At 40.9% G+C, this 20,203-nt stretch overlaps 2 protein-coding genes across 10 annotated transcripts in view; one reads left to right on the top strand and one right to left on the bottom strand.

Annotated features, from left to right (window-relative positions):
- ppfia2 (PTPRF interacting protein alpha 2) overlaps positions 1-1,631 on the top strand; it is a 158,460-nt gene extending 156,829 nt beyond the window's left edge. For all 9 annotated transcript variants that reach the window (XM_067581070.1, XM_067581071.1, XM_067581074.1 and 6 more), the window contains one exon: positions 1,084-1,631. Coding sequence is in view for 2 of the 9 variants with exons in the window: in XM_067581071.1 (XP_067437172.1) it covers positions 1,084-1,095 (12 nt within the window). In the remaining 7 variants the exon portion in view is untranslated. The remainder of the gene's footprint in view (positions 1-1,083) is intronic.
- An 816-nt stretch (positions 1,632-2,447) lies between these two features.
- The window catches only part of acss3 (acyl-CoA synthetase short chain family member 3), a 38,034-nt gene continuing 20,278 nt past the window's right edge, over positions 2,448-20,203 (bottom strand). Inside the window, exons 10-16 of the mRNA XM_067581080.1 lie at positions 6,630-6,725; positions 6,277-6,340; positions 4,698-4,779; positions 4,117-4,239; positions 3,923-4,022; positions 3,580-3,755; positions 2,448-3,001 (exon numbers count right to left, since the gene is read on the bottom strand). Coding sequence (XP_067437181.1) covers positions 2,918-3,001; positions 3,580-3,755; positions 3,923-4,022; positions 4,117-4,239; positions 4,698-4,779; positions 6,277-6,340; positions 6,630-6,725 — 725 coding nt within the window. The 3' untranslated portion in view covers positions 2,448-2,917. The remainder of the gene's footprint in view (positions 3,002-3,579; positions 3,756-3,922; positions 4,023-4,116; positions 4,240-4,697; positions 4,780-6,276; positions 6,341-6,629; positions 6,726-20,203) is intronic.

The following is a 20,203-nucleotide window of genomic DNA, read 5'->3' on the forward strand; positions in this document are numbered from 1 at the left end:
CAACAAGACTAGTAAACCTAGTATATAGATGGACCGTGTACGGTCAATGTGTGGAATTGTGACCAGTTTGTTACAGAGATAGTCAGTTGTGTCTATAATGTGAATTCATAGATATTAAATGTTCATCTGCAACTCTTTGTAGTGGTCCCAGTAATATTTGCTGGTCGACTGAAGTAGCATCACATGACATCGTTAAACTACGTTTGAGTAAAAAAAAAAAAAGGTTATAAATGCAGTTGCAAGAACAGTACTTCCCAGTCATACCTTAGGAAGTTTGATTTGAAAGAGAACTTATTTTAACTCTAATTATAACTACTCAAATTATCTGTTAGCGGTGAGAAATGTAAATGAAAGTTTTGACAGCATTTTGGGTGCAAATTCAGGAGGCTTATCTCCACCCAGTTACCGCAGTTACAGTCAAATCAAGCGCACCTTCAGAGCAGCCGCTACACAATAAACTGATATAACAGCTACACGAGTTGCATGTTTTATCTGCAAGACTGATGTTTAATGCTGTTGTTCATTGTTTGTGAAAATGTCAGAGAAATAAAAAGCTCACGTCCCGGTATTGAGTTATAAAATCCAAACGCGCCGCGGAGCGTCTCTCCTGCCGGCCGCTGACAGCGCCGTCAGCCGGAGAGTCGATGACACTGGACAGTAGAGACGCTGGTATGCGTCTGTTTAAACAGGAGATTACCCTACTTCGCTGCATTTAACACTAGAGCTTGCACAGATTCATTTTGAAATAGCAACAGCCAATGAGGAAACTCCAACACTTGGTTGGCCGACCAATGGTGTAACTTCATCACTCACTCAGTCACTCACAAACAACTGCGATTATAGGGCTGGTCCGTGGCCGGTCTAGCCAAAAATAAGGCTTTAATGTCAAAAATAGGTTTATGTGACTAAACCCACACCTATTGCTGTCAGTAGTTACTTTCCCAGCAGCCAGCATGGTACTAAATGGACTCAATCAGGAGTCAGATTAGGTTTTTTGGCATGTTATACTTTTCTTTTAAAACTCCAACAACTATGAGAATTTCAGACCTCTTATTAAAACCTACTCACTCTGTTTCCCTTTAGATACAGTTCTGAATGGAGACTAACTAGGGGGAGCTGCTGGACGGGCCAAACCGCCCAGGAACAAACCATTCTGACGACACGCACTGCCAAGAAGCCCTGCTCTCCTCTCTGAACCCCCCCTCCCTCCCTCCCTCCCACGACCATCCATCCCTAAAATGTGGGCACCAGATGCCGGTGCTAAACTGTCCTGCAGGCTACCCCGTTGTCACCATTTCTACCTTTTACATGTACAGTAACTTGTCGAAGCATAACGTACTGTGTATTTCTTCTACAGGAGACGTGTAGGTTATCTGTAAATTAATATAAATATGCCATTTTTTAATATATACACACATCTATGTATAAAATGATATTCAGAGTTTGTGCAAAAAAATGTCCCTGCCACCTCATTTAGTGGACCATAGATTAATATATGCTGCTCTTTAAACTGTCTCCATATTACCCTGCTCCCCTAGATCATTTTGTACATATGGTTTTATTTTTTCATTGTGCTGATGATAACTGTATGATGATGGACCTGTGCTGCACCATAGTGAGGAAGAAAACTCTGGATGTGTGAAAAATCTGCCCTCTAGTGGTTTACCAGAAAAAAACAAACCACTTTGAGCCCCATTTCTGGCACCGACAAACTTCATCATCCTTTCTTATGGACTCGCTGGCATAAAAAGAGCGTTTTAAGCGAACGCATTGACGCACTGGAAAGACATGACAAGCACTTTGATACAACCGCATCAACTCAACGGACTCTTTAGTAGCCAAGGACAAAACAAGAGACGCCATCGCTCTCCGAAGTTGCACAAAACTTCCTCTCAGAGAACAAAAAAAAAAAAAAAAAAAAGCAGGACGTCAGTCGTAGAAACTGTCACTTGCTGTACTGTATGTTTTGTCAGGCGATACGTCAACACAACGAGGACAACCACACACTCAGCCGAGCTGGCCTTCTCCCCCCCTTCACCCCTTCAGACACTACGTTTAACAGAACAGAGGAAATAACTGAAAGACAGACCGCTTTAGCTCATAGTGTGCATAGAGTGTATATGACCATGTTGAAGTGAGGTGACTTAATGACAAAAACCTGTTGCTTGCTGTGACTTACATTGGTGTAACTGTTAACTCTTTGTTTCTGTCAGTTTCCAGGGTAAACTATTGTACAGCCCTGTTCTCTGTCTTTTAGTTATTTCTGATGGGCGACTCAGACAAGTCTTACGCTTTTGATTTGTTTTTACATCTTCAATTTGCACGAACAATGAATCATTTTATTTTGTGTCCATTTTTTAATTTATTACTTCTTGTACTTTGGTCAAAACTAAGTGGTGAGCAAACAAATTTTCATTGTCAATAAAAAAAAAACTACTGTCAGTGAATGAGTCTTGATTATTTAATTTAAAATGTTTATGGCTCAAGGGCTTTATCTTGTATAAAAAGTAGCCGTACCTCGCTTCCATACATGAATTATAAATGTACAAAGCCTGTAGTGCAGTATACTTTCACATTATTATTCAGATTACATACAAACAGAGTGTTAATTTGTTCCCAATTACTACAAATGGATAAATCAGCCCAGCTGCAAGGCAGAGGAGGTGAAGGTTAAATGTAGCGTTGGTGAAGAAACGTCTACTCTCAGCTAGACGACAAAATTATTTCACATCGACGTTACATAGTCAAGATTGGAGTGTTTAAAAAGGAAAAGAATCACTAATTTTACTCTATTCAGTTCATATTTGCAGCACCTTGTAAACGGCGCGCACACGCTCGCACACTTCCAGTTGAGGGGAGTGACTTTTTGAAGCCCAAATTGATCCGACCTCAGTTTTCTTCCATCCGACAGATGAGTTCAGGCTCCGCAAGGTCTCAGAGCTTTTCCCATCTGCGTCTCTATGTCCTTGAACACATCAGGGTCCTCTATAGTTGGAGTGATCTGTCGGGGGAAAAGTAAGAGTTCCTTTGTTACGCTGTTGTGAAAGAAACACACTTAATTTAAAAGTAATGAGATAAGCAGCTGTAAAAACCTGCTGATTAATATCTAATTAAAGTAACATCTACAACCGCTGTGCAATGCAAATACATTCTTGGATTTTGATGACTTGTGTGTATCCATGGAAACCTTGTATTTACATCTGTAAACAGAACAGTTATTAACGAGTATTGTTTCCTCAGTTTGTCATCCACTTGTCTTTTGGGGCTTTTAGCACCTGATCAGCAGAAAACTGAGTCATAACTATAAAGAGATGAAACCCCAAATGAGCCTTCACTTCTATTTAATGAGTGCAGGGCCCACTAATGCAGCATCATTACTCTTAATTCTGAAATGCAAAATGAGCTTTACGGTCTCCCGAGTGGCTGTAAATCTTTACACATGGGACAAAAAATAAACATGTGCAAACAATGTTTCCCCTCAGCACTTTCTTCTGTAGTGCACACTTTTTAAAAAAAAATAAAAAAAATAGCAGTGATGGAAATAACACACAAAATATTTCCCGGAGAGTCATGTTGTACCTTATAAGGCTTCCCGTTGACCAAGTTGGCTAAAGAGGAGCGAGGGATCTTGCCAGAGCGTGTCTTGGGCAGCCCACGGACAAAAAGCACTTTCTTAAAGGCAGCGACGGGCCCGATGGTGTCTCTCACAAGCTTCACCATCTCCTTTATGATCTCCTCTTGACTTTTCTGCACACCTGAGACACGCAGAGCAACATGAAACCAAACACAGATACTTCAAATGAAACCTGGAATTGAATTTTCATTAACATGCGTAATTTTTTAAACCATGTATGGACAAGCATGTGAGCAAATTACCTTACTTTATAAGGTATAAAAGGATGACACAGTTTGGATGTCTCACCATTTTTGAGTACACATAAAGCCAAGGGAACGTGACCCTTCAGAGTGTCCTCTAGACCCACTACAGCACAGTCCCCTACTGCAGGATGCTGCAGCACTGACTGCAAAACACACACACACACACACACACATACACACACGGTTATACCACAAAGAAAACTTCATGTCACTTCCTCTGTAATTTCTTCCTCTTACCTCCTCCAAAGCTCCAGCAGACAGCCTGTGGCCTGCCACATTTATGACATCGTCAGACCTGGACATGATGTAAAGGAAACCCTCCTCATCCACAAAACCTGCATCCATAGTGTCATAGTAACCCTGATGGTGAAACAGGAAGGAAATGTGTTGGTATTAGGTTACATCATCATCGTGTTTGGATGAGGTCAGTAGCGGATCCTTCGCTCATCTGAACACACGAGGAGATTCAGTGGGAACCTCTCATTGGATGATCTTGAAATGAATTTAAGACAATTAAGGAACCAAAAACCACCAATATTCTCATCTGCATGTAAGCCATGTGTTTCTGCAATGGCGGATTTAAACACTAGAGGGCCACCTTTTACCACATACATACCCACTACCTACCCTGCTGTATTATTAAGCCAGTGCCACAAGAGGAGAATTGGGTGAAACTTCAAAGAAATATAATTAGTCTTTGGTACTTTCTGTTCATACATCAGACAAACTGTTTACTCTGCAACTTATTTCATGCCCCCCCCCCCCAAAAAATACACTAGATTGAGAGAAAATTGAGAGAAAATGATGAGACAACTTACTGGGAATTTAGTGAAGTAGAGCTCTTTGAAGAGATCCTTGTTCTGCCACAGGGACAAAGCTGCACCAGGCGGTAAAGGTAATCTAAAGGATGAAGGTGAAATTTAGTTCAGTGTTCTTTAGTACATAAAAAGTTCCATCCCTATATTGCTTGTTACCACTTTGTATAACATTTAAAACAATACAATAAGGTAAGTCTAAGTGACTTAGGTATTGCACTGGTTTTACACATGAAAACCTTGAGATGTTGAATGTCTTTTAAGGTTTGAATCATTTTAAATTCAGTGTGCATTCAGAGCAGATTTCACTCAATAAAGCTATGAGGGTGTGTGATGACAGATTTCTTTCATTTCACCTCATTGCAGATAGTCTAGACACACAGCCAGGCTCTGCTGGACTTCACCTTGCCTGCCCCATGCTGAGAATTGGCAGGCAAACACACTCACTCACTCACTCTCTGTCTTTCACACACACACACATACACACACACACATACAGGGTAGAAAGGGTAGGCAGGTCACTCAGTCTTTGTTTATCCAGAGACTACAAGTAATCCCCCCCTTCTCAACCAGGTTCTCAACCAAGACGGTCTCATTTACCAGGTTTGAACCTTAAACATGCCTCTGCATAGATTCAGTTCAATACAAAGAGAATATTCAAACACACCAGAGATGCTTTTTTTTGCTGTTAAAAACAAACACACACAAAATTTAAAAAAAAAAACAACAACAAAAAACATCCTCCTGGCTGTCAGTGACTGCAGCAAAATCTCCTCCAAAACTTCTCAGTCAAGAGGAAAAAAATAATAATACAGAGATTTAATAATGTACCAGTTTGGCTGCCTGCATTTAATTTTAAGAGAACATACACACTTCCTGTGCACAAAACCCACACATTTGTAGTAAAACCAACATAATTCAGTTACAAACTAATGTTCTTTTTTATTTTACTTTGCATTAAAACACATTGTATTTAAGAGCTGTAACATTTTAAGACGGTAGGTCTTCTTGCTGCCAACGATTTCACTCTTTGTAAAAACTGAATGTGACTTTATGACATTGCTGATACAGCTTTTGGTCAAAGAAGTGGCTGGAACAGATCCAGTCTACTGGGAGAAAGTACAGTAACACAGCTGTTCCCGTCTGTTTACAGCTCTACCTGTCGTCATCCCTGGATGCACCGCACATGTGAAACCCTTGGAAATCCCCCCTTTTGTTGGCACTGAGTCAATACCAGCGGCTACATAGAACAGGGAGGTTGGAGAGTGATAACAGATAGGTAGCAGGCCTGAAGATAAGGCAGCACAAAGGGCTAAGGTTGACTTCACACAAGCAGCTCCATTACTGTACTCCCACACACACACTCTTCCTTTTCCAACCACAGCAACGGAAAGGACTGAGGTTCACTGCCCAACAGTGTATTATTCAGATTAAGAACTGAAATTGGATTTTTAATACATCAGTGTGTGCAAAATGCTTTTATGTCACATTTTTAATGTGGGTGCCTGTACGAGTGACAGAAGAAAGCTGCAGCAATAAGTAAGCTGCTTACACGGCTGTGAACACAGGCCCCTCAGCTTACCTCACTACTATATTTCCCAGGGTTTTTGGCTTCACCTCCTGCATGTCATCATCGATCACTGTGACTAGTGGAAAAAGGGAAAAGGCATGCAATTCATATTCAGAGGATGTGTATCACCCACTGGCAAACTGGAAGAGCAAAAATTTGAAATACTCAAAAGGGAATCACAAGCTAAGTTTTATTCATGTTTATATTGCTTCATCAATATGTGTTTAAAGGGAAAAAGGGGCAGCAAATTTGAATGAAAATGAATTGCCAATAGTTATTCATGTGTCAGTTAATAGACATGGGTGGTGGGTTTGTGTTCAGCTTTAATGAAAGAGCTAATGTCCATCGACAACTCTGACTCTTACCATTGTAACCTGGAACAGGTTTGCCAGCCTGGCCTGCAGGTGGCGTGAGTGAGTTCCCCAGACCAATACATGAGGAGGTGATGGCTGAGCCGGTTTCTGGTTAGAGAGACACAGACAGAGATGTAGATTCATGAGCATTCATATGGAAACCAATTACATTTTCAGTCCAAATACAACAGTAACGTTTCAATTCTATGACAGCCTCCTAGTTGTCTTTTCTTCTTTCTATGCAAATATGCTTTCTAACGGTGGGCTGATCAAACAAGCTTGTGTGGTATTGAGTTGCATTCCCTCTGAGCAACATTAACCTACATTACACAAAACTATGACAGCTCCTATGGGCTCTCCTCGGCTCCACCACCCAACTGTGCTCCACTTATAGCAAAGACCTGCCGGTTTGTCAGTCCTACTAGCCCACACAGCGAAGGAACAACAGAATTGATCCGGCTCTGTAATCAAGATTACATCCGAAATCAAGCATAAGCAAATCAATCCAAGATCAGAATCTGTCTTCGTCGTGTTTTAAGATTAAAGACAACACAAACTAATCTCCTACATCATGGTCTCTCTCATTTTTCTACCATATATGTACTTTATTTGGTACAAGTTAATTGGTTTGAGCTATTTTCTTATAGACAGTAGTGAGAGCTTCACCTGCTGTTCAATTAAACATTAGATCAGACATGTAACTGCATTTTAGGAACCTGATGTGCTGTCATTGTTCTTCACACATGTGCAAATGTCTGTGCCAAAAGATAATCAGATCATCTACTCTGTAGGGAGTGCTTGTGGTGTAAATATGATGTTTCTGTCATGTATCGTTCTGGAGTTATTGTGACCACAAGTGTTGTGGCATTTTTCCTATGTTAATATGCAAATGTATGCAGCAAGGTGCACCAAAACTGAATCAGATTATTTATTGCGCACAAGGGAATAAACAGTTCCAATGGTGTATTTTTCTAAAATATGCAGTCGGTGGCAGTCCTCATGGCAGAGGAGCATTGTGTTCTGAGAGGGCAAAGGCCAGTGGCAAAATATTCTAGCTTGCTGGCCAAATATGGAAAGAACAGCTTAGTCTATAAAACAGTGATGTGCAAAAAGGCATCTTACACTCCTTATTTAACTGTCAGGGAAAGCCACAGCAGCAGGAGACCAAGGGAACACTTCACTTAACCAAAATTAAATGAAAACAGTGGGACATTATGTTAGATTCAGAGTTAAATTGCAATATGACGAATGCAGAGTCAGAATTTGGAGTAAAGAGCAGAAATCCATGAATGAAGTCCAAAGATCACAACAGAATCCATTGGGAAAAAGCAGCAGCAGATTGTTCATATCATCATGTACATCTAAAAGATTTTAGGGAACTATGGGACACTATGAGGTCAGCATGGACCAGGGCAAAAATCATCACAAGCATCTTGCTGAGGTACCAGTTCTATGGACTGAAGTGGATACAGACTACAACTAATCAAACAAGTGCAAAAGAGCTATAGACCTGCTTCCAACTTCAGCACAGCAGGCTTCAAAGACATGAGATCAGGGGCAGGAGGTTGCTGTTGGCTGAGGAGGGGGATTAAATTATCAAATGAAAACAGGGAGAAGGGGTATTCTAGAGTTGAACACTTTACCCAACTGCAATGGCCTCTGAACTGGCAACCACATATGCCTCATTCATCATTGGCAGGTTTGCCACTCCCTGCAGTGTTCAAAGCCCATCACTGTCAGTGGAGGCTGTGCTCACTGCCAATGATTAAAAAAAAAAAGATTTTTATGCCTTCAGGCAGGTATTTAGTCACTGCCTGCATGGTCAGAGAGCAGGGTCATGACAGAGTGATGACAGATGCCCTGTTGACCAATCGCACCCTTCACTTTTCCATCAAGTGTGTAGCAACAGACTAATCCTTGCATCACCAACGATTATGACAATCATATAATCTGACTGGTGCTAGAGCAAAGAGGAAACACTCTGCAGCTTGTATGTAAACAGGACAGGAATCATGCTATGTATGGGATTGATAGATAAACACTGGATAATCAGTATTTTCAGAAAAAAGGAAATAATGACTTGTATTCTGTGGAAAATTAAAAAGTAATCAAATTTGATTACAGATTAATATACAATTACATGATGAATATGTAATCAAATTGCATTATTGAACCTGGAGGACACTGTCTATCCATCCATCCATCGATCCATCCATTTTCTTTACCGCTTATCCTCTAGGGAGCCACGGGGGAGCTGGAGCCAATCTCATTGGGCGAGAGGCAGGGTACAACCAGGGCAGGTCACTCACAGGTCAATCACAGGGCTAACATATCGTATAGAGACAGACAACCATTCACACTCACATTCACACCTACGAATAATTTAGTGTCACCAATTAACCTTTATGTTTTTGGAGATTATGCAAACACCACACTTAAGCGCCGCAGCTGGCCAGTGGATCCGAACCCAGCTCCCTCTTGCTTTGAGGCGACAGCGCTAACCACTGCACCACCGTACAGCTAATATTGGCAAACCAATACATCGTTCTGACCCTGAAGGACGGATTCAGCTCTACTGGACTGCACGTCGATTAGGGCTCGACAAAACCACTGAACTGTGTCAGCATGAGTGGAGTGTTTAAACCTGGCTGTTTACAGCAGGAGCCGGGGCTTGCTGGCAAGCAATTCAAGCCCAGTAAGTACATTCAAAACCCAAATGAAAACAACCGATATAATCAGACCTCGACTGTTCACATGCCATACAGGAAGATCCAGAGAACTGGCTGTGCAGCTTTCGGGCATAAAATCAAACCTTTACAAAGCAAAGATTTCTCAATGACAATTAGATGCATCACTTAAGTGTTTTATCCTCACATTTACATGAAAGATGGCGAACTGACAAGAATAGAAGTTTCTAAAAGCTGACTCAGATGTTGTTCCGTCCTCGGCTCGCACTATGAAGGCACAATAGATCATAACATTACAGTCTAATAAGCAGACAGTATCTCTATTAATGTAGAAATATGACTACTGACACTCAGCACTATGATACGCTCCTGTACAGTTTTGTCACTTGAATAACTCATAGCGATATCAACCATAAAAATCTTCCCACAGGGACAAAATCTAATCCAATTGGGTCTTCAATCTTATGTGCATCTATTTAAGGGTCCTTTAAACGTCCCTGAGCTGAAACAGACAAAATACTTTTACTGCTACTATTCTGGTCACATTGTGCGGTGGATTAAATATGCTGTATTATAAAAAAAAAAAGGTAGATAGCACAAGCTGACAGGTGAACGCTAGAGGGGAACGAGGAGGAGTGAAAACATAGTCTGTGGGCTGGGGGTCGATCACACCCACACTCCAGTTGTGCGGTTGTCTATTCGCTTGTCTGACTGACACACACTTCGCTGTCTGTCTCCCTCTTCTCCCATCTTTGTCTTTTCCTCTCCTCTTGCATCTACTCTTGCTCCCTGGTGCCCTCTTTGGCTCTGTACACAAACAAATCAATCTTCCTTCGACCTCTTGGAGATGAGCTTGGCCAGTGAGATGCATTTTGAGTGTGATGAATGGGTTGAAGGAGGGGAAGGGGTTGTCGGAGGATACGCCGGAAGAGCGGGATGGGCAAAAACGGTGTCTCCTTTTTCAGCTGAGAAGGTGGTATCGAACAGCCGTGCTCGTTACTGGTAGCTTGGAGGGAAACTGCTGTTCAGGAAAAACAAAGCTTGGCTCTCTGATCCTGCACTCGCTTTTCTTTCTGCAACTCCTCCAGCCTTCCACTTCTTCTTTGTAAAACAGAAGCATCTGTCTTCTCCCTCAACAATGTAACCCTGCTCTTCTACCCTATTTGTAGAACCTGCACACTGAGACATTAAAAAAAAAAGCGATACAGGTTGAAACACAAGGTCAGTAAAGCCAGGCGGAATTGGCCAACGGGGTGAGAATAGGAATGACCAATGTTGGAATATAAAACCTGGAAAAGGACAGAGTAAGCAGCACTCTTATTACACCTATAACTCCACTGCCATCTTTCTGCATGCAATATGTGCCGAAATGCTGAATCATAGAATTAAAATAAAAAGATGGTATTAGAGTGCTGAGTGTACCTCATTATCCTTCTTCACAAATGTCTACCTGCAAACCAGCACCTCACTAGTTTCACTTCTGTTCTGGGAAATCTGAAAAGTGGCAATGGTACAGCTCAGGTACAGTAGACTATACACTGTAAACTATACACATCAATCAACACAGCAGCACTACAAGTGTCACGTCACAAAACATTTTCAAACAAAAAAAGGGAAAATGCACCAGTAAACTCAAACAATAAAACCACAATTCAGATGATAAGTACAGTACAGTCAGTAAGTGTTTTGACATCCATGCATTTTTGTTGTTTTGGCTCTCTACTCCATTACTCTGGATTTGAAACCAATCAATCACTTTGAAGGTAAAATGCCAACTTTCAGCTTTCATTTCAGAGTTTAATATTGTGCACTATCCAAAAATTGGAGGACTTGGAGTACAAAAATAGCTGAACATAACACTGTTCATCCAAAATGGATGTGATCACAGATCATAATTTTTTTTTCATAATGGACCAAATGAGTAATGTGAAAGGGGTCACTCATAGAGGTAATCCCACTGAGATTTAACTCTGAACTCTTCAGTTCCCCTTCAGCTCTACAGAGCTTTATAACATCCAGCTCATCGTTTTGGCTTTACAGCCCTCGACTTTGCTGTTTTGGTTCAATCTCACTGTTCTTATAGCTTTGATTTCTGAGCTCTTGAAACCTCACTGTACACTACCTGCCCAGTACTAGCTAGTGAATACCGTGGAGCATTTAGCAGCTAAAGCGCCAGATGTTTGGTAGTTTTAGTAGATATAAGTAGTAGTAGATATAAGTTCAGACTTGTGTACTTGCTAGTTCGGACTTGACAAGTTTCTGGAGTACAAACTTCTGAGCTTTTTTTCTCATTGACAGAGAGATGCAGTAAATTATGTTACTCAGTCTGTAATGTAGCTATAATAAAAGTCCAAACTGTTATGTAGCTTAATAAAAGAAAACTAAATTTAATATAGATTGATCTGTTCATTTTAATACATTTATATTTACTGAAATGTAGTGATATCTGTACATATAGAGCCCCAGAGGCAGTACTGTTGTTCTGTTCAGTAAAAACATGAAGCTTCACTTTACATTCAGACAATCTGATGTGGCAGCTACAACTGTTAGATTTCATCTGTGAGACCAACATTTATCTTCCATAAGGAATAATATCATATATCAAAATGCTATACAGACATGAGAGCCAGCGGTAAATCACCAAAGAGCTGCACAGATCAGCTCATCGGATCATTTTCTCCCCGGGATGATGACGGACGTTGACCAACTGATCTTTTCAGGAGTCGAGCCGCTAGCAGCTGAGATGACCGGCTGGTCTCACCCGTCCAGCGGCTCCCCACATCTCCAAAAACATCCCAGCAAATTTCCAAATAGGCGTTATTTGGATAAAATGACCACATACTGGGAATCTAAATGGTTACTTTCTTGCCTGAAAAAATATTAAAACTTAATAAAGTGACATATTAACAGCCCTACGGCGAAAATTACAACAGCTTCATCTCCACCATCTCTGCCAGTTGGTGCGAAAATCATTCTGGGATACTTGGCTGTCCCAAGCCCAGGCTTCAGTCAACCAATAGTGTAACTTCATCACTCAGTCAGTGAGTCAGTGACGGACAGACATTCTCATTTACAGGACTGGTCACTGCGGTTCAGCCAAAAATCAGTTAATACGGGTTTGAAACTGAAAATCCACAATCCAAAGTTTCCTTTCAAATCTAATGTGCTAGACTAGATGCCAATATACAATAACAAATGTTAAACAATTGTGTCTGCTTTGGAGAAAGCCATTTAATTGGCTGGCCTGATTGCAGTTTTGAATGTAGCTGTCACACTGAAACATTTAAATTAGGTGTCAGGTGAACGGTGCTGCCTGCACAGGTTGGTAAATTCTTCTGTATCAATGTTTACCTTGCATTACAGCACAAATGCAAAATATTAACAAAACTTTAAAAAAAAAATGTTTCTTTAGTTTGTCAAAGAGACATTTCTGTGCTTGAAATTTACATTAACATTTTTTCATTTAGCAGATGCTGTTATCCAAAGCGATGTACATATGAGACTGATACAACACAAGCAGGGATCTAGTCAGGAGACGACAACACAAGCGCCATAAAGCTTAAGTTTGGGACCGATTGGACGTAGATGCCAATGTCAATATTGAAGCCACCTACAGTAACCACTATAACACATAAACAAACAGCACTGTGTCGTGTGCAATAAACAGCCCTGTCATAAATGTCCAAGGGGGGGCTTTCTGTACAACATACATATGCACAGCAGTGCTCGTGGTTGTCTTGGTGATGTGTGGTTGCTGGGGTAACTCGGTCACGAGCTAAACAAGATAGACGACCCAAGGTCATCTGAAAAGACGTAGTGTAGGAGGATAAGGGGATGATAGGAGAGAGTAGACTGCAAAGTGCTTGGCCAGACTGTGAAATACAAAGTTGTTGTTTTTTTACCCCCATTCTTATATATAATATAATACATGTTTCAATTCAGCTTGCTTCAGGCAAAACCTAAAATATAGCCACCTCATATAAAAAAGTAGTGAAAGAGAAACATGAAAATTTAAACAACTTCCAGGGCGCAACGCTGTCAGCGACCGGTGACTTATAACTGTGCAAAGACTGGGCTTTTTTTTGTTCTTTTAATGTCCTAGTGTGTTAAAGGTATATTTCTCTAGTCACAATAGTCAAGCAACATTACAATAAAATCTCTTGTCCTCCTCTGGGTCATCTGGCTTTGTCTGGAACAGCAGCTGGCAGCAGTAACACTGAGCCACATAAGCGTGAGCAGGCACCAATACACCTGGAGCAACCTAATGGATCTGCAGTTCAGGGTGCCCAGCGAATTTAAACCAGATGCCAGTATACCTTTGTGTATTCTACAGAACACAAAAGCACCCAGAGAAAGGAAGGGGAGGAAAAGAGCATCAAGAGGAAGGATACGAAACAGGGTAAAGAGAAGTAGCAGGCTCTCACTACCCACATTAACGCTTTCCAATGTGTGATCCTTGCTTAATAAAATCAACAAAATCAGCCGACACAGCACTTTATATCTATTTATTTAACCCTGATTCAGTTTCACCATCGAGCACTTGATGCTCCTTTTAATGTAGCTTCTATTGTTTTTTTTTATGTAAATATGTTTTAATGTGTCCTGTCTGGATGTGATATGTGTTTTCATGTACTCTTATTAACAGCAGATTTCTTCACATGAAAGCCAAACAAACATGCATAAGTAGACAATAAAGTAAAAACACAGTATTCACCTGTCTAGAGACATTTTGTATTTATGTATGCATTTCTGTTAGATGCCACAGAAATATTATTTACAATGTCCCATTTACTTTAAGTGCATTTCACTTTCCTGCTTTTTCTCTGAGAATTTGGGTTGGAATTTGCTGTGACTGCTCAGGTTAAGACCATCTCATTGGCAGCCTGCAGAGGAGCCAAGAGCAGGTGAAATCCAGAGAGGTGGTTAACCAAGCCTTTCTGATTGAGCTCATTGTTAAAATGAAGGAAAATAACAAGTGAAGAAAAGTTCAGAGAGACAAGAGAAAGTAAAACACATGGCGAATCAGCGTATGTCCCAGCAACTGCAAAAGGTTTGCCGATGCCGCCCGCCAAAGATACACATGAAAGAAAGATGAGCAATCAAGTATAACTTGTGCACACACACACACACAAATCTGCATATGTTCTCCCATTTACAACTCGGCCATTTCAAGGGATAATTTCATTCCATCAGTTTAAAAACACTGCCTCCCTTATCACTTTTCAGACAGCTTGGCTCATTCACTCAGAGCTAAGTTTATGCATACAAATGTGCTACTTAATTTGCTAATGAAAGACCCCCGTCTTGTGCCTTAGAAATCGCAGCAGACAAATGCTACAATAGCTCGGAGTAAATACCAGATGAATTCCCAGTTTAGAGCGCTGATGACAGCAGCCCCCCCCCCCCCCCGGTAAACAACGAGGTAACACGAACGTGGCACCTCAGCTCTCGGAGATGTAATTACAGGAGCCACGACATCTGCGCTACTGTCTCTGCAGCAATGTAATGAGACCAAGTGGGGGACGGCGGCTTTTTGGTGTTCGGTGCTGAATGACATGAGGTACAAAGTCCAGGCTCCCTGGCGTGTCCCATGGGTGGGCAACATAGCACAAGGGTGACATGACTGAGGAACAATTCTACTGAAAGGCAAATTAATTCTGATTTGTTTTTTAAAAGGGGAAGATGAGGCACTGATCTATATGCAGTAAAGTGGTGGGAAGGAATACTAATAAGATGAGGGAAATAGTAGTGGGTTCTTTTTACAATTCTAATTTATACATTTAAACCAGCAAATACTGTATACTATTGGTATTATGCTGTAATGTCTATTTGAAATAAACAAACTTCTTCCCCAAGAGGGCCGACAATTAAGTCATGAGCCAATGACAAACACACACTGCACTGTATAAAACTAAACTCCTCTATACTAAAACGCTTCTGTATTCTGTATTCTCATATGATTACAAACAACTAAACCCATATTGCTTGATGCAGAGTCCTTTATACGTGACAAATATTCTAAAATGTAGGTTATGAATGTAGATTACATGGACAATATGCTGTATATATTCGATAATACTGACCCATAACATCAATCTAGAACTTACTGACTACACAGATATATTTTTAGCCCAACTTAACACACTATGAAAACAAATTAAGTAAGAATGTGGGAAGGCTCTCCACACGAGTTTGTAAGCTAGCTGCATGGTTTTCCTCTCCATTCAGCCACAAGAGCATTAGTGAGTGGGGTCAGTCACTGATGTTGGGTCAAGTTCTTCTACACCAGACTGTGAAAACCCCATTTCTGCATGGACCTGGATTTGTGCACAAGGGGTATAATCATGTAGAGACAGGAAAAGGGCCTTTCCCAAACTGTTGGCACAAAGTTAGAAGCACATGATTGTCTAAAATAACACTTTAAGCTATGTTATGAAGGTTTAACCATGAAAAACAGCTTCAGACCTAAAGTGCCATGTAGTGTTTACTCCAGTCACTCCAGTTCACCCGACGCAAATGTTGCTGAAGTGTTCCAACTGTTCAATAAATGAACGGAGTATCAGCCTGTTCGCTTTTTTTTTTTGCTTCACTTGCTGGAAATCAGTTTGCATATATGAATGAAGATGGCAAAAATCATGAATAATTATCAGTATGCTTGTCATTTTGATGTGCGCTTCTTACTGCAAGCGTTTGTTTTGTTTTGTTTTCAAAGAATATTAAAATATAAAAAAACAGCAGACACAGAGGTGTGGTCTCACTTTTTGTTCTTTCTATTATCATGTGGGAGGCTGAATCTAACATTATCATCTGTCAGTTTTTCCAACAGGTTTCAACAAGGAGCCGTTAAATCACATCTTCTAATGAATACTTGGCATGAATACAGCACAAATTATTGTATCTTCTTTGTTAATTATCCAAATTTAACCATGAGACCCAACACTGAAAAAACTTGTTACCTGTTTCATTCAAAATAAGGATGATCCAGTAAATGCAAAACATAGTTTCTCATTATTTCCTGCATCACAGTACCTCCACAGACTCAAAAAAAACAGAGTTACAAGCAAGAAGTTAATAAGCAGACTTGTGTAAAGACATCCTACAGGCGCTGGTATATTCAGATCTAAATCAACACTGCAGAGGTAATATTACTGTTGAGCTCTTCAGTTTCAGGTTAAGATTTCTTATTAACCCCTAATCCAGTGCAGTGCTGTCTATTTGCAGAGTTAGTTAATGCCAGGCTGTTAAAAGCCTCTATTTTTCTTCAGTGAGTGGATTTGTTTTCAAGGGGGCTGTAAAACTGCCCTTCACACACCTTCTGAAGACTATTTTCCATGAGGGGGGGATTCTCAGAAAACAATCCTGTGCCAGCACTGCATTTGGCAAAGGCCAGGGGGAGAAATTGTCAATTCTACCATTTATCTGACAAGACAGATCCTTTGAAGAGGTCCGGTTCACCTTTTAAGACAATTTCTCTCTGTGTACAAGGGCATCTGCTGGCATCTGCTGTCTGTCAGAGAGAGTAAGAGAAACAATAACAAACGAAAAGAGACAGCTATACAGATATAGAGAGAGACCCGGGCACCTAAAATACTACTGTAAGTCCATCCGCCACCACTCACTGACGAGGCAGCCGAACCCTGCCAACTGGAAACACACATTTGTTGCCAGGCAACACCGGTGACATCAGCAACCTTCATCATCAACCCCCTCCACCCCATGCCAATGGCACTTGGGGCTTAAAATAGCACACAGATTATTATCAGGCTTCAAAATGGCAGACATTTCTCATATGCACATAAGGCAAAGTGAGTAAGCCGGTGGATTCAGGTGCCTCAAGGGGTGACAAACTATGCGTGCATGTGTATCTTGGACAAGCGGGGGGGTTATTGAGGGGTGTTAATGCATGTATATCATTTTGCATGCATGTCAAAGCATGTAAATGTAAACAATATCATAACTGGTGAAGGTAAAAGTGGAAATATGTAGGCCAAAGTGCAACTGGGAAAAAAAAAAAAGAAAAGCATTGTGGTGTCATGTTGGGGTTGATGAGACAGGATGAATCAGCACATGAGATGACAGCGGGCGGCTGAGAAATGATTGAGTCCGCTGCACATGGGAATAACGAGCACACCAATCACTTCCACTCTGTATCAGAAAACTAATCTCGCACTGCACCAGCCAAGCGCGCCGGAGTGAAAACTAATCACGATCTAAATTGGTCAAATTAGTCAAATTCTCATCCGTGAGCTTGTTAGCACACATAAATATTTCCAACAAAAGGGGACGTGAACTCCTCTCTGCTGTACGTCAATGCCGCCTATCGCCATTGGCACCATCACGACAAAGCGGTTGTTTCATGTTAGCCGACTTTGTTTCATTTTTTTCCAACCGGGGCCTTGTGCAGATCTAAGGAGAGCTCCGCTAGGAGAGAGTGCTGCCGGCTCTTTGCGTGATGTGACTGTTTACCAATCAGTAATGCTACACAGTTGGCTGCGAGGTAAGGGAAGCCTACAGGGGGATGGATGAGAAAACGATGTGAATCAAACCCTGAGCCGTTTTTTACACCAGGTACGGCTGATGAACTGTTTCCAGTGTACAGGGATGATGTCAAAGATAATGAATTAGATGATGCATCTTTTAACAGGAGCTGGCAAACACACGCTCTGTTTGATGAATAAAGAATCCTACAGTGATGATACAGCAGCTTTACACAGAGGAACTCGAAAAATACACTTCAAAAGCATCTAAGGGTGTAGCCGCGAGAGCCAAATACTTTATCTCATAAATTATTTGTTTAGCACGCATGTTTTGAGCAATACTAATGTACTATATCTCAAAAGAAAATGTTTTTTTCCTTTCAGTAATCAAAAACATAAACAATACATTTGAAAATAACCTTGAATAAGACTTTCAGCTACAAGGAGGGATTTGTAATTTCGATTGTACTTTCGCTCTTGCTCCAGGTTTTAAAAATTGTTCACCAGGACACGGACTAAAAACAACAACATTAAAAATCTGCTTACCTGGTCCCTTAATCCTACTGTACTTTTATATATATATAGTGTGCCCCGTGTTCTGTCCAATCTCTTCACCTTCTGCTCCCTTCACTGCTCACGGTGCCTGTTTTCTCACAATCGATTACAGCTTTTGGCTGCTGAATATTACATTCCAGGATTACAAACATTCAGCTGGAAAGATTTATGAGCAACCGCGCTGGTGATTGATTTTGTTCAATTTTAAAATCTATTTTGCAGGTGACTACAAAGTGAAAAGCCCCGTACGAGTAGAGGGAGAGATCTATCAATATTTATAGATGAAAACCAAATGTGTGTGAGAGGGGGGGACTTAAAAAGACTGTCTGAAGAAGTCTGAAATATGACTTGACTCCGAGTTGAAAGCCAGAAGATGCCAACAAACTGCTTTTCAGGTGTTCTGTGTATAATGAGTTTCTCAAGGAGGAGTCTGTCTCTCCTTTCATATGATTCCCATTTTGGAGCAAACGAGCCTTGAATGCTAAACTGGCTTCCCATTGACCGAGCTGATTCTCTTCTATTGGGAGGGAAGATGAAAGAGAGTTGTCAAGGTACAGACGTTGCTAAAAGTTGCTTGATCGATGTCCTGTCTCCGGAGAGACGGTCCAACAGTGCACTGTGGCACTCCCAGCAGGGTCACACATGAACTCAGTACAGGCAGGAGGAAACTGTATATACACACTGAATCTTCCTGGCATGTGTGTGCACTTTTTATCTTTTTACTGACATTTCACACCTGTTTGTCAATTTAAAAATACCAATAAATCTTTATTGTTTATATGTGCAGCACTAAAGCACAATACATGACTCTTTTTTTTTTTGGATAATGTCCCATAAGGAGGTGAGAGGCGTAGTTTTGTGACTGCAAGGTCACCAAGTGGATTAACAGGGAAAACCCAGGCAAGCTCTACTAGCTTTTCACAGCCGCCTCACTCGATGTATCTATATCTGGCTGTGGCGATACTTGTTACTAAGATAAATTAACTGTAGGTTTTAGTGTAATTTGGGGAATTCTTATTAAAAAATAAGATAAAATAGCACAAACTCCAACCATTAAAAGGTACCCGTTGCAGTTTTTGAACACTAATAGTGCTATGGAGTGATGTTTGGGTCCCTCTGTTTGTAGCCTGCAAGTGCACAAAGATGCACATGAACACACATGACGATGCACAATACACACTCTTGCCAGTCGTTATACTATTCCACTGATCAATATGTGGTGATGCACAAATTAACCTATAAACGCACCCACAAAGGCAATGAAGAAGAAGACTGATAACAAGTGAACATGGATATCAAAGATGCAGGAAGTTATCAGCTTTACAAATGTTTTATACAGGAAGGAACTGCATTCACCATGTTTGTTGTGTGTGACTTCAAACAGCTGATTAAAAATAAACTCTGCTCCCTCTGTATGTAATGCATGTGTGTGTGTGTGTAACATGGCAGAATCTCTTTCACACCCACACATTTGAAGTAAAGCTGCCACAGACATACAAAGAGAGAGCAAGTGAGACGAGAAGTGACTCGGTCTACCATGAAAAAGTGAAGAACACATTTGGATTGCAGCGCCGGCCGCAAGCTGCCAGTTATTGGGTTTACCAGGGGGTGAAAAATCCAATGGGATTTACACATCTAGACAGAAATCAAGAGGGCGCCAGAGGTTCTTTTTTTCTCCAAACTCAATAAATCACCTGGCTGGGATAGCCACAAAGTGTGAAAGGATTTTGTTTGGGTGCGTGTGTGTGTGATGGAGAGAAAGGAAGTGAAGTGAGAATCAAATTTGGTTGTGATACAAACACCCCTGAAATCAAGAAGAATTAAATGTTATCTCACAAACACCGAAGCTACAGTAGATCAGAATCAG

The sequence above is a fragment of the Thunnus thynnus genome, chromosome 23, assembly GCF_963924715.1.
Source record: "Thunnus thynnus chromosome 23, fThuThy2.1, whole genome shotgun sequence".
Classification (NCBI taxonomy): Eukaryota; Metazoa; Chordata; class Actinopteri; order Scombriformes; family Scombridae; genus Thunnus; species Thunnus thynnus.